The sequence below is a fragment of the Capricornis sumatraensis genome, chromosome 9 (genome assembly GCF_032405125.1).
Source record: "Capricornis sumatraensis isolate serow.1 chromosome 9, serow.2, whole genome shotgun sequence".
Taxonomy (NCBI): domain Eukaryota; kingdom Metazoa; phylum Chordata; class Mammalia; order Artiodactyla; family Bovidae; genus Capricornis; species Capricornis sumatraensis.
Window position 1 is genome coordinate 18570914 of NC_091077.1, and position 13118 is coordinate 18584031.

Here is a 13118-nt window from a genome sequence, read left to right on the forward strand (position 1 = left end):
TTCGTGCGCCTGTCGCAGCCGCCCGCGCTTAAATACTTAATAATATTTAGAAAATTGGCCAAAATGTATTTCAAGCACTCGTGATCTGAGAAATATTCAGTACTGAATTGATACCTGCTACTGAAGTTAGCAAAGAGTCGGACACGACTGAGCGACTTCACTTCACTTCACTGAAGTTAGCTTAAGCTTGTTGGTTTGTTAAGTATAACACTTCGTTGTACCTAGGTTTGTTAGAGATCATATAAGACTTTATATCTGTTACAAATTAGTCAGCAAAGAAAATATCAACAACTTGATATGATGAAATGATAAGTCTGTCTAAAATAGCCTCTCCAGATTTTGGCAACTTGAAACTGAACCAAGTTTAAATGGCAAGAATTCATTGACTATCTGGGTCATTGGTTGCTGGGCAAATCTAAGTTTACCAACCTTTGCCTTCTTAGGAGAGGAAAACTATAGCATAAGTTTCTAGTCAGAAAATGCTGGTATAACAGTTTATAATTACCTGTTGGTTCTCACTAAAAATTAAGGTGTTTAAGAGTTGAGGATTCTAATATAAATATGTGATTGAAGTTACTAAAATTAATTAAAGGAAAAAATTTCAGTATTAAGTAGGAAAGTAGGATATATGTTTTGAGTTAAAAAGGAGTTTTATGCATGGTCAACTGAGATTATGTTATTCTTGCCTGGAGAATCCCACGGACAGAGGAAGCTGGCAGGCTACAGCCCATAGGGTCACAAAGACTCGGACATGACTAAAGTGACTTAGCATGCATGCATCCATTTATTAAGTATTTACTGAGTACCAGACTTTGTGTCATAATTTATGTACTCTTTGTATTGTCTTACAGTGATCAATTATCTTATTTGACCAAATGTTTTGAAACTTCTTGACAAACTTCCAAAATATCAAATTTTAATTAAATTTCTTTTGACCTCTAGCTAACTTTGAGGTTCATTAGGGGGCCCATAAGGCATCTCAAGGAGGAGTACTTAATGAGTTTTATTTGGTATGTTGAATTACATGGGAAGTATTGTCAAAGGAGTGATAAGCCTTTGAGGATTTACTGTATGGGTAAATGTTACTACTGTAGACATGAAGTACTGGCTTTGGAAAAATTTGGTTTTCATAAAAGCATAATGAAAGGCTGAATTCAGTATTGCTTTCTTTGCCCCCTGAAATAACACAGCTCTACTGAGACAATCCCTTGGCAGCAGGAAGATCAAGGGAAAAAGAGTAAGTAACTCAGGGGCAAGCTATGACTCTTAGAGCAAAAAGGGACAGCCCTCCATTACCAAATACCATCTTTTATAGGGCCTTTCTGACGTGTTGTTCTTGCCAGTGTGCTGGAACCTTATCGTTTTGATAAGGGTAACAAAAGGATTGGTTACTGATTAAACTGATATATATGGTTATAATGTTTATAGATTCTGTCTGGAATAGTACTGATTTTTATCTCTGTTTTATCTCTTCCGTATATCTCCAGATATAAGGAAGCCATTCCTCTCAAGTTACTCATGACTTCGAGCAATTTGGCAAACTATACTTCTATGACTTGGGCTACTTCACAACAAGCCTCCCCCAGACTGCCAGGTTCAGACTGGTTTTCAGGCTTATTCTCCTGAATTTATACAAAATCTTTGTACATAAGAGTCAGATCCAGGACTTGGAACTCAGGGGTATTTTCAACTTGGTAGCCATTCCCCAAACCAGGGTAGGACTGTGCCCCATTTTGGAAGGAGGTAGCTAGAGTGCTCATCACCCCATTCCCTGAAAGACATGGGGAAGGATGAAATGGAATTGGAGGTTGAAACTAAGTCCCTCTTAAACCAAGTTCCTCTGCCGAGTTTAAACATACTCCCGTGTTATCTTCAAGACTGAGGAGTATCAAGGGAAAGGGGGGAAATTGTAACAAAGCCCACTGAGCACATCCATTACTGGATGCAAAACAGCCATTTCTCTACGTGATTACTCTGTACCCTGTACCAGAGAACGGATCCTGCTCAGCCACTGGTTGATGCCTCATGGACCCTGCCCACCATCAACCAACCATCAAGAATTGACAGTGAGCGGATTCAGACAGCCGTGGGCTGGTGGTTCTGAGGAGGAGAATGAGGTAAGAGCCAGATCCCAGCCTTCTCCCCGAGGCCCTCCAGCTCACCCAGCCTTGGGCCAGCAGGTGAGCTGGGGGGTCCCAGGGATCAGGCTGGGGCCTGTGTCCTGCAGGGATCTGGAGCCCTCAGCAAGGCCCATCCCCAGGCCTTGAGGCAGCAGTGAACCTCTCCTCCATCCCCTGTCCCTTCAAGCTAATAGCAGTGACCGTCTGCCTGGGTCACAGACTGTGGGACCTGTCCTCCCCGTCTGGCGGCCTGAGGAGCCTGAGGGCCAGTTGGGTTGGGCACCTGGCTCCCTCAGCGATGACAGCTGGGCAGGGTCTGGGGACTTAGCCCTGAGGGAGCCACCAGCTGAGCTCTGCCTCCTCTTAGCCTGGACGGGGACTTTGGAAGGTGTCAGTTGTCTTGGGACCTGGCCCCTTTTTGTTAGGACGGAGAATGACATTCGTTTGATAGAGATTTATAGGAACATCGTTACCTGACCGTGATCTGACTTCAAGAACAAAGGATCTGACCCCAAGAAGTTTGCAACAACTCACCACACCCCTCCCTCATATTTCGCTTTGAAGGGGCTTTGCCGAAAGCTTTCAGTAACTTTAGGGGTTCTTAGGGCCTGGCCATCCCCTTCCATGGCCCTATAACAAGCCTTTCTCTGTTCCAGACTCCAGTGTTATAGTAGTGATGGGTCTCACTGCGCGTCGGGCACACAGACTTCCATTTTTGGTAACATTCTGACCAGTGTGAGGTGGCACCTCATGGTAGTTTTGATTTGCATTTCTTTAATGATTAGCGATGTTGAGCATCTTTTCATGTGCCTATTGACCATCTCTGTTTCTTCTTTGGAGAAATGTTTACTTAGGTCTTCTGCCCATTTTTTGATTGGGTTGTATTTTTGTTGTTGAGCTGTATGAGCTGTTTGTATATTTTGGAGATTAGGTCCATGTCAGTTGCATCATTCGCAAATATTTTCTCCCGTTCTGAAAGTTGTCTTTTCATTTTGTTTATGGTTTCCTTTGCTGTGCAAAAGCTTGTACGTTTCATTAGGTCCCATTTGTTTATTTTTGTTTTTCATTTCTACTGCCTTGGAAGCCTGACCTAAGAAAACACTGGTACAACTTATGTCAGAGAATGTTTTGTCTATGCTCTCTTCTAGGAGTTTTATGATGTCATGTCTTATATTTAGGTCTTTAAGCCATTTTTAGTTTATTTTTGTATATGGTGTTAGGGAATGTTCTAACTTCATTGATTTACGTGCGGCTACTTTGCCGACTAAGGTCCGTCTAGTCAAGGCTATGGTTTTTCCTGTGGTCATGTATGGATGTGAGAGTTGGACTGTGAAGAAGGCTGAGCGCTGAAGAATTGATGCTTTTGAACTGTGGTGTTGGAGAAGACTCTTGAAGGTCCCTTGGACTGCAAGGAGATCCAACCAGTCCATTCTGAAGGAGATCAACCCTGGGGTTTCTTTGGAAGGAATGATGCTAAAGCTGAAGCTCCAATACTTTGGCCACCTCATGAGAAGAGCTGACTCATTGGAAAAGACTCTGATGCTGGGAGGGATTGCGGGCAGGAGAAGAAGGGGACAACTGAGGATGAGATGGCTGGATGGCATCACGGACTCAATGATCTGTGAGTCTGGGTGAACCTAGGAGTTGGTGATAGACAGGGAGGCCTGGCGTGCTGTGATTCATGGGGTTGCAAAGAATCGGACACGACTGAACTGCTGAACTGTCCAACTTTCCCAGCACCACTTACTGAAGAGACTGTCTTTTCCCATTGTATATTTTTGCCTTTTTTGTTGAAGATTGATTGATCATAGGTGTGTGGGCCTATTTCTGGGCTCACTATTCTGTTCCGTTGATCCATATGTCTATTTCTGTGCCAGTGCCATGCTATTTTGATTACTGTAGCTTTGTAGTATTGTCTGAAGTCTAGGAGGGTTATGTCTTAATACAGAGTCAGATTTGTTCTTCCCAGGGCTTCCTTTATGGTCCAGCGGTTAAGACTCCACATTTCCACTGCAGGGGATGTGGGTTTGATCTCTAGTGTAGGAACCAAGATCCCACATACCACATGGTACAGCAAAAAAAAAAAAAAAAAAAAAAGACTTATTCTTCCGTATTACAAATGCCCTGCCCCGGTGGATACCTAGCCTCCTGGAGCCTCCATCAGCCTGGAACTAAGTGGACACTTGGATGGTGGATGTCCAGGCAGCATGAAGCAGCCTCATGGAAACGATTTCTCATCTGTGAACGGAGGAGTGGCAGTACATGGCAGCTGTCCCTCGTGCTTTCACCCACCCGCCACAGCCTCCCCCTCCCAGCCTCCCTGCCTCTGCCCTGCTTCCCTCCCCTCCCAATAGTCTGTCCCCAACACGACAGCCTGAAAGAGCATCTGAAACAGGAGTCTCTGCGGTGGCGACAGCACCACTGGAAGCTCCTCAAGGCCCCACTGTCACCCCGTGTTAAACATCCATTTCTGACCACAGCCAGATGCAGCTCAATGTGGCCAACCTCACTTCCTGCTCCCGAATGCCAAGGCTTCCATTGATCCCCTCCAACGCTGCCATTCCTTGCTGTCTCAGGGCCTTTGCGCAGGCTGTCCCTCTGCCTGGAAGCTCTCTCATACTGCTTTTTAGTTAGAAAATTCTTTTTAAAGTTTTTTTGTTTGTTTTTGACTGTGCCGGGCCTTCCTTGCTGCGCAAGCTTTCCTCTAGCTGTGGCAAGCGGTGGCTGCTCTCTAGGTGCGGCGCGCTGGCTTCTCATCACAGCGGCTTCTGTTGCGGAGCACGGGCGGTAGGGTGCATAGGCTTCAGTAGTTGCGGCTCCCGGGCTCTAGAGCGCAGGCTCAGTAGTTGTGACGCACAGACTTACTTGCTCCATTGCATGTGGGATCTTCCTGGACCAGGAATGGAACTCACGTTTCCTGCATTGGTAGGCAGATTCTTTACCACCGAGCCGCCACAGAAGCCCTAGTTAGAGAATTCTAATGGGGCTTTAACCCCCAGCTCACACATCCGGGAGAAGTCCAGACCAGGCTGCAGCCTCCTTTTTGCAATTTATTTATTTTTAGTATTGATCCAATAGACATTTTTAAAGAGTATTTATTTATTTGGCCGTGTTGGGTCTTAGTTGGGGCACACAGGGGCTTTGTTGCATTATGCAGGACCTTTTGTTGTGATTCCTAGACTCTCTAGTTGTGGCTCACGGGCTCAGCAGTCTGGCACAAGGGTTTATTTGCTCCACAGCATGTGGGATCTTAGTTCCCCAACCAGGGCTTGAACCTGTGTCCCTACATTGCAACATAGATTCTTAAGTACTGAACCACCAAGAAAGTCCTTGCAATCTGTAATTTTTTTTTTACAAGTTTTCTTACAGGTTATCTCTTTCACCCACTTGCTTCCTGCCATATTCCTGGGGCCTGACACAGCAGGTGCTCAAGAAACATTTGCTGACTGAGACGGAATGAAGAGGTGGGATGTGTGGGAAGGGAGGGTAGGAGGCTTGAAATCTTCCTCACCTGCCCCTCTCCAACTCCAAGGAACCCCTGGCGCCCCGCCACCCACCACGGAAACCACTTTGAGAGCCAGTGGTCTAGGTCAGCCCTTTCCCTTTATGGATAGGTCAACTCTATGCCCCAAACCAGGAAAGCCTGGAGGCCACACGGGAGACCAGGGCAGTGACTAGTCCCCAGTTCCCCACCCCTTCCTCATCAGGCCATATGGGAGAGATTAGCCACGTCCCACCTTTGCTATTAAACTATGGCCTGGCTCATGGGACAGAATACCCTGTGTCATCTGACTCAGGTGTGGTGGAACTGGACTGATTCGTGCTGCTCCGGTAGGTCCACTTCCTTCTCCTCCCTGGAGTCGCCTCATCCCCTCCCAGCGTGACCAACTGTTCCTCGGCCCTAAGCCTCCTGGTCGGCTGCTGTCTGCCCTGCACACTGCCCCTCCAGGTAAGGCCTCCTGGGGAACCACGTCCCCTCTCCCTGGAGGCGCTGATGCGCCCTGGGAAGGGCTTGCAGGCTGGACTCCCAGACATTTTTGGTGTTTTGGCTGTGCTGGGTCTTCGGTGCTGTGCATGGACTTTCTCTAGTTGCGGCGAGCAGGGTCTCCTCGCCAGATGTGGTGTGCGGGCTTCTCATTGTGGTGTTTTGCTGTAGAACGTGGGCTCTAGGCACACGGCTTCAGCAGTCGCCGCGCGAGGGCTCTAGAGCTCGGGCTCTGTAGTTGTGGTACCCCAGGCTTAGTTGCCTCATGTGGGATCTTGATTGAACCTGTGCCCCTTGCACTGGCAGGGAGATTCCTATCCTTGGCACTGGACCACCAGGGAAGTCCCTCCCGGGGGTCTTTCTGGGTGCCAGGTGCACCAGAGGTGGAGCAGGTGTGGGCAGTTCTGATTGATTTGCCAAACTGGGAGGTGCTGCGTTTCTCTCTGTTTCTGTCAATCTGTCTCTCTCTGGCAAAGCTCTGGCTTAGAACCCACACTGCTTCTTGGCCCCCATGAGCACCCCAGAGCCCTTCCTCTTTCCCACCCCATTCCGTGGGGAGAGGACCTGAGTTGCAGGGAGAAGGGGGTGGATTTTGTTCTGTTTATCTGATCTTTATGGCGTCCCGGCATCATGGCATTCTTCAATTCCTTTCTGGGAAAAAATATCTCAGGTTCCACTTGGGTGGAATCTCGGCCCTGACCTCCCCAACCCCCATCCCCTGATCCAGGCTCCTCCTCCCTGCCAAGGGCCTCAGTGCCTCCTAGGAGGAGCTGCTATAAACCCAGGACAAAAAAAACTATAGTCATTTTAAGTGCATTTCCACACACTAACCTTCTGTGCGTGGCCCCAAACCCCAGCTGCACAAAGTAGGTTGTGGTCAGAGTTCAGCCTCCTGAACCTCCTCAAAGGTTTTGCCTTTTGGGTCTCTTTCCAGGAACTCTGGCATGAACATACAATTCTGAATCCCACTCCCTTTTCATCACCCGAGGCCACCTGCCAGCTCCTCCATCCCGCACTTGGAGGGTTATGCCAGCTATGCCCAAGAGAAGTAGCCCACCGGCCATCAGAGTCTTCTTTAATTTTTTTGGCTGCACTGCACAGCATATGGTATCTTAGTTCCCTGAACCAGGGATCGAACCCTCGCCCTCAGCAGTGAGCATGCAGAGTACTAACCACTGGACCACCAGGGAAGTTCCAAACTAGTATTATTCCAATGTGAAATCAGCAGAAGGGTTGAGATAATTTTGTCTCATTTGCTTCCCAAGTCTTGGAATGTGTGCTCAGTCACTCAGTTGTGTCCAACTTTTTGCAACTCTAAGGACTGTAGCCCACCAGGCTGTGGGATTTTTCTGGCAAGAATACTGGAGTGCATTGCCATTTCCTCCTCCAGGGGATCTCCCTGACCCAGGGATCGAACCTGTGTCTCCTGTGTCTCCTGCACTGTAGGCAGATTTTTACCACTGAGCCACTGGGGAAGCCCAAGTCTTAGAAACTGGGGTGTATCTTACATCGATAGCACACCTAATCCGGACACTCAGTTTTCACTCTAGATCCTTGGTCTTTAATTAGACTTTGTAAAAATGTCCTGTGGGAGCAGATTTGCCCCTCCACGATGTCACAAACATCCTGTCAGGATTTTCAGCTGTTGAATTGGCTATCAGACACTGGTTTTGGTGGGGTTTTGCTGCGGGGGTGGGGGGTGGACGTTTGGGTTTGGTTTTCTTGGCCTCATCTTGGGCATGTGGGATCTAGTTCCCTGACCAGGGTTTGAACCCATGCCCCCTGCAGTGGAAGCGCAGAGTCTAAACTACTGGAGCTGCCAGTGTTTTTACTTTTTATCTTGAAATTGTCTTCAATGTACAGAATAGAGAAGCTTTTCTTAATTTAATTTAGCTTGATGCTAACAGTTTGTCCAACACAACTGCTATATTTCAAGGGCTTGAGAGCCAGCGGGTGCACCCTATGGGGCAGACAAATAACATTTCCACGATAGCAGAACGTTCTTGTAGACAGCACCAGGCTGTAGACTGGAGCTCCATGTGCAACACGGGAGTTCAGCTCAGTTCAGTCGATCAGTCGTGTCCGACTCTTTCGCAAACCCATGAACCGCAGTGCGCCAGGCCTCCCTGTCCATCACCAACTCCCGGAGTGCACCCAAACCCATGTCCATCGAGTTGATGATGCCATCCAACCATCTCATCCTCTGTCGTCCCCTTCTCCTCCTGCCCTCAATCTTTCCCAGCATCAGGGTCTTTTCCAATGAGTCAGCTCTTCGCATCAGGTGGGCAAAGTATTGGAGTTTCAGCTTCAACATCAGTCCTTCCAATGAACACCCAGGACTGATCTCCTTTAGGATGGACTGGTTGGATCTCCTTGCAGTCCAAGGGACTCTCAGGAGTCTTCTCCAACACCACAGTTCAAAAGCATCAGTTCTTCGGCACTCAGCTTTCTTTATAGTCCAACTTTCACATCCATACATGACCACTGGAAAAACCATAGCCTTGGCTAGACAGACCTTTGTTGGCAAAGTAATGTCTCTGCTTTTTAATATGCTCTCTAGGTTGGTCATAACTTTTCTTCCAAGGAGTAAGCGTCTTTTAATTTCATGGCTGCAATCACCATCTGCAGTGATTTTGAAGCCCAGAAAAATAAAGTCTGACACTGTTTCCACTGTTTCCCCATCTATTTCCCATGAAGTGATAGGACCGGATGCCATGATCTTTGTTTTCTGAATATTGAGCTTTAAGCCAACTCTTTCACTCTCCTCTTTCACTTTCATCAAGAAGCTTTTTAGTTCCTCTTCACTTTCTGCCATAAGGGTGGTGTCATCTGCATATCTGAGGTTATTGATATTTCTCCCGGCAGTCTTGATTCCAGCTTGGGCTTCTTCCAGCCCAGTGTTTCTCATGATGTACTTTGCATAGAAGTTAAATAAGCAGGGTGACAATATACAGCCTTGACGTACTCTTTCCTATTTGGAACCAGTCTGTTGTTCCGTGTCCAGTTCTAACTGTTGTTTCCTGACCTGCATACAGGTTTCTCAAGAGGCAGGTCAGGTGATCTGGTATTCCCATCTCTTTCAGAATTTGAGCGCAGCTGCGACGGTGCAGGAGCTACCCCGCGCCCAAGGTAAGGAGTGGTGGCTGCACTTTGCTGGAGCAGCCGTGAAGAGAAACCCCGCGTCCAAAGTAAGAGAAACCCAGGTAAGATGATAGGCACTGAGAGAGGGGATCAGGGGGCAGACAGACTGAAACTACAGTCACGGACAACTAGCCAATCTGAACTCGGGAGAGGAGTTTGCAGTTACATTAAAAGAGGAGAGTTCGGATTCTGGATCACAACTGCTCCAGCTTTGTGTTTTGGGGCAAGGGACATACTCAGAACCTCTGTTTTCTCATCTGTAGAAAGGGTGGCTCCATGGCTGCAGGAAGTGGAGGGGCACAGGGCTAAGGTCCTAGATTTCCGCTCCCGGGGCTGGGGTCTGGAGTCTGGGAGGGCTTTGTGACCGCTTGCAGGAACAGAAAGGACCAGGGAGTGGACCAAGAGACCCCCAGGATCCCCTAGAGCACTACCAGGGATGGGAGGCGTCTTGAGTGCTTATTCCCTGAGCTCTTCTTGTCCTCTCCCCGCAAACTGTTCAGGTTCCCTGGCACCTTCGGGCCTTGGCATTGGCTGTTCTGTCCACCAGGAGTGTCCTTTCCCCCAATTCGTATGCTGCCTGGTGAGCCCTCTACCATAATTCTGTTGTACTCCTCCCAGATGGAGTCTTGGCTCCAAGCCTCAACTCCAGGGCCCTGGGGAACACCCAGTGACCAGCTCTGTCTTCTCCCTAGGCTGGGGAAGACTCTGGGGAAGCTAAGAAAGGGCAAGGGCAAGGGCAAAGTCACGGTCAAGGTGGGACCTGAGAACCATTGGAACCTATCCTAGGTCAAGAGGTTGTGTGACCTGGTGGGTAGGAGAGTGTGGACTCTGGGGCCAGCTCTGCTGTTTTCTCACTGAGTCCCTTAGCCTCAGTTTTCTCATCTGTAAAATAGAAATAACCCACATGTGCCCATTAGGCATGGGTGTTATTGGTTTTTTTTCAATATTTATTTATTTATTTGGCTGTACCAGGTCTTAGTTGTGACACAAGGCATTGTCAGTCTTTATTGCAGCATGCCAGGATCTTTAGTTGTGGTACGTGGGATCTACTTCCCTGATCAGGGATCAAACCCCAGACCCCTGCATTGGGAGCTCAGCATCTTAGCCACCGGACCACCAGGGAAGTCCCTTAGTCAGTCAGTTCAGTCGCTCAGTCATGTGCGACTCTTTGCGGCCCCGTGAATCGCAGCACGCCAGGCCTCCCTGTTCATCACCAACTCCCAGAGTTCACCCAAACTCATGTCCATCGAGTCGGTGATGCCATCCAGCCATCTCATCCTCTGTCGACCCCTTCTCCTCCTGCCCCCAATCCCTCCCAGCATCAGGGTCTTTTCCAACGAGTCAGCTCTTCGCATGAGGTGGAAGTCCCTACGCATGTGTTATTATCCTTCTTGTCAAAGATGCCATGTTCGCTCTCCCCTCCTCCCAGCTGCTCCAAACCATGTATCCACCCGGTTGCACCAAGGTGAAGTGTTCCTGGCACCACTGTCTTCCGGGGCTGTTGCTGCAGCTGCTTCTGGCTCTGTGCTTCTTCTCTTATCTGCGTGTGTCTCAAGACAAGCCCAAGCCCATGTGGGTCTCTGAACTGGGGGCCCCTTCCCAGGCCACTGAGGGGTCCTCCGCCCACCTGCCCCTGCGTGTCCTGCTGTGGACGTGGCCATTCAACCAGCCAGTGGCTCTGTCCCGCTGCTCGGAGTTGTGGCCTGGCGCAGCTGACTGCCAGCTGACCATCAACCGAAGCGAGTACCCTCAGGCAGATGCAGTCCTCGTGCACCACCGGGAGGTCAGCAACCGGCCCCAGACGCAGCTCCCGCCTTCCCCGCGGCCCCCTGGCCAGCGCTGGGTTTGGTTCAGCATGGAGTCACCCAGCAACTGCTTGAAACTGAAGGACCTAGATGGCTACTTCAACCTCACCATGTCCTACCGCCGTGACTCAGATATCTTCATGCCCTATGGCTGGCTCGAGCCGTGGCCTGGCCAGCCTGTGGAGACGCTGCTCAACATCTCGGCCAAGACCAAGCTGGTGGCCTGGGTGGTGTCCAACTGGAAGAAAGACTCTATCAGGGTGCACTACTACAAGCTGCTGAAGCCACACCTCCAAGTGGACGTGTACGGACGCTTCCACACCCCACTGCCGTACGCGCTCATGGCCAAGCAGCTGTCCCAGTACAAGTTCTACCTGGCTTTTGAGAACTCCCTGCACCCCGACTACATCACAGAGAAGCTGTGGAAGAATGCCCTGCAGGCATGGGCCGTGCCAGTGGTCCTGGGCCCCAGCCGGGCCAACTATGAACAGTTCCTGCCACCCAAAGCCTTCATCCACGTCGACGACTTCCAGAGCCCCAGAGACCTGGCGCAGTACTTGCTAGCACTGGACAAGGACTACGCCAGCTACCTGAACTACTTCCGCTGGCGGGAGACACTGCGGCCTCGGTCCTTCTCCTGGGCCCTTATGTTCTGTAAGGCCTGCTGGAAGCTGCAGCAGGAGCCCAGGTACCAGACGGTGCCCAGTATTGCGTCTTGGTTCCAGTGAGCAGGCCAGCCTGGCACCTGCACTGCTGACTATCTGGGGACCTTGGTGGCTGGAGCTCTCCCTTACCTGGGGCTTCACCAGGGGTCTTTCCTCCCTGGGAGCTCGCTTGCTAGGAACTTTACCTGGTGGGGGCAGGGGTGAGTTGCCAGGGGCTATGGCTGCCCCTGGGGAACTGGCCTTGGCATCCTGCCCTCTGGTGATGGCTCTGGTGGACTGGTTTGTGATTACTGCTGCTGTTGATGAACTGCCTCTGAGGTATCAAGGTTGGCAATACTGACGCCATTTTCCATTTGGGAATGCTCTGAGGAAAACTGGCGTGTCCTCCCTTATTCCACACCAGCATTGTCCTCTCAGGGCAACTCTGCTCCCAGGGGTCACTCACAGGGTCTGGCGGCATCTGTGCTTGTCACAAATGGGGTGGGCTGATAGCATCCAGTAGATGGGGAGCCAGACATCCTGCCCAAAAGTCTACGGCGCCCAGAGTGGCCCTGAACTTGTGAGAATGGACCGGCCCCAAGTGTTCAGAGGTAGGAAAAACCCTCAAGCAAGGTGGGAAGACCGAGGCCGGGAGCAGGTGATAGTGGGGGTGGGGCTATCTGGGAGGTCACATAGGGCGAGGTTGAGACAAGTGAATCGTCTATACCCACTGCAAGGATACAGGAGGGGCAGGGCATGCCCCTAAAGGAGGTTTGTGCACGGTTCTAAGCCCCATGTGAGTGGCAGTCTCTGTGTCCTGTGAGTGTGTGTGTGTGTGATGTGCACTGCTGAGAACCCCCAGCCCTGGGTTCTGCGAAGGCAGAACTTGTTTATGTTCCAATTCTCTGGTGGGCTGGGCCAGCGCCTTGTGGTTGGATCCAGGTGGGAGACAGGGAGGCTGTGGTCCCAGGAGGCCACACATACACGCACACACCCCCAAGGCACTTCAGGGACAACAGGCCCAAGCACCAAAGTTGATTTTCCTGCTGTGTGTCCTGGGCTGAGCAACTTCCCTCTCTGAGGCTCAGGGCCTTCTAGGATGGGGAAACTGAGGCTCAGCTTCCTCGGCTTCTGGAAACTCTGGCCTCTCTGCCACGGCTGCCAGGCTGAGTCAGCCCGAATGTTGTAAGAATCCACCATCCCAAACCTCAGAGTCAAAAGACTGCGGGGGTGTGTGGGGACCCCAGCCAGCCAGCATGCTCTGAAACTGCCTTCCAAGCTGACCACCCACGGTCTGGGGCCTGGCCTCCAAGTGCTGCTCTTGGGCCTCCCTGGAAGTCCTGCCTATTAGCTGACTCCAGGGGGTCCAGCTGCCGCAACAGCAAAATAGAAGACTGGAAAGCAGGGAGCTGGGAGTGTTCCT

The 13118-nt window shown here is 50.3% G+C and overlaps 1 protein-coding gene across 1 annotated transcript; it reads left to right on the forward strand.

Moving 5' to 3' along the window:
- The first annotated feature begins 10687 nt into the window (after positions 1 to 10687).
- Positions 10688 to 11779, forward strand: FUT6 (fucosyltransferase 6). The gene has a single exon (XM_068981400.1). It carries the CDS (start codon positions 10688 to 10690, stop codon positions 11777 to 11779), a length of 1092 nt encoding a protein of 363 aa, XP_068837501.1.
- Positions 11780 to 13118: the final 1339 nt, after the last annotated feature.

What these genes read in the sequence shown, in the direction of transcription:
- FUT6 (XM_068981400.1), top strand. Translation starts at nt 10,688, where the DNA reads ATGTATCCACCCGGTTGCACCAAGGTGAAGTGTTCCTGGCACCACTGT.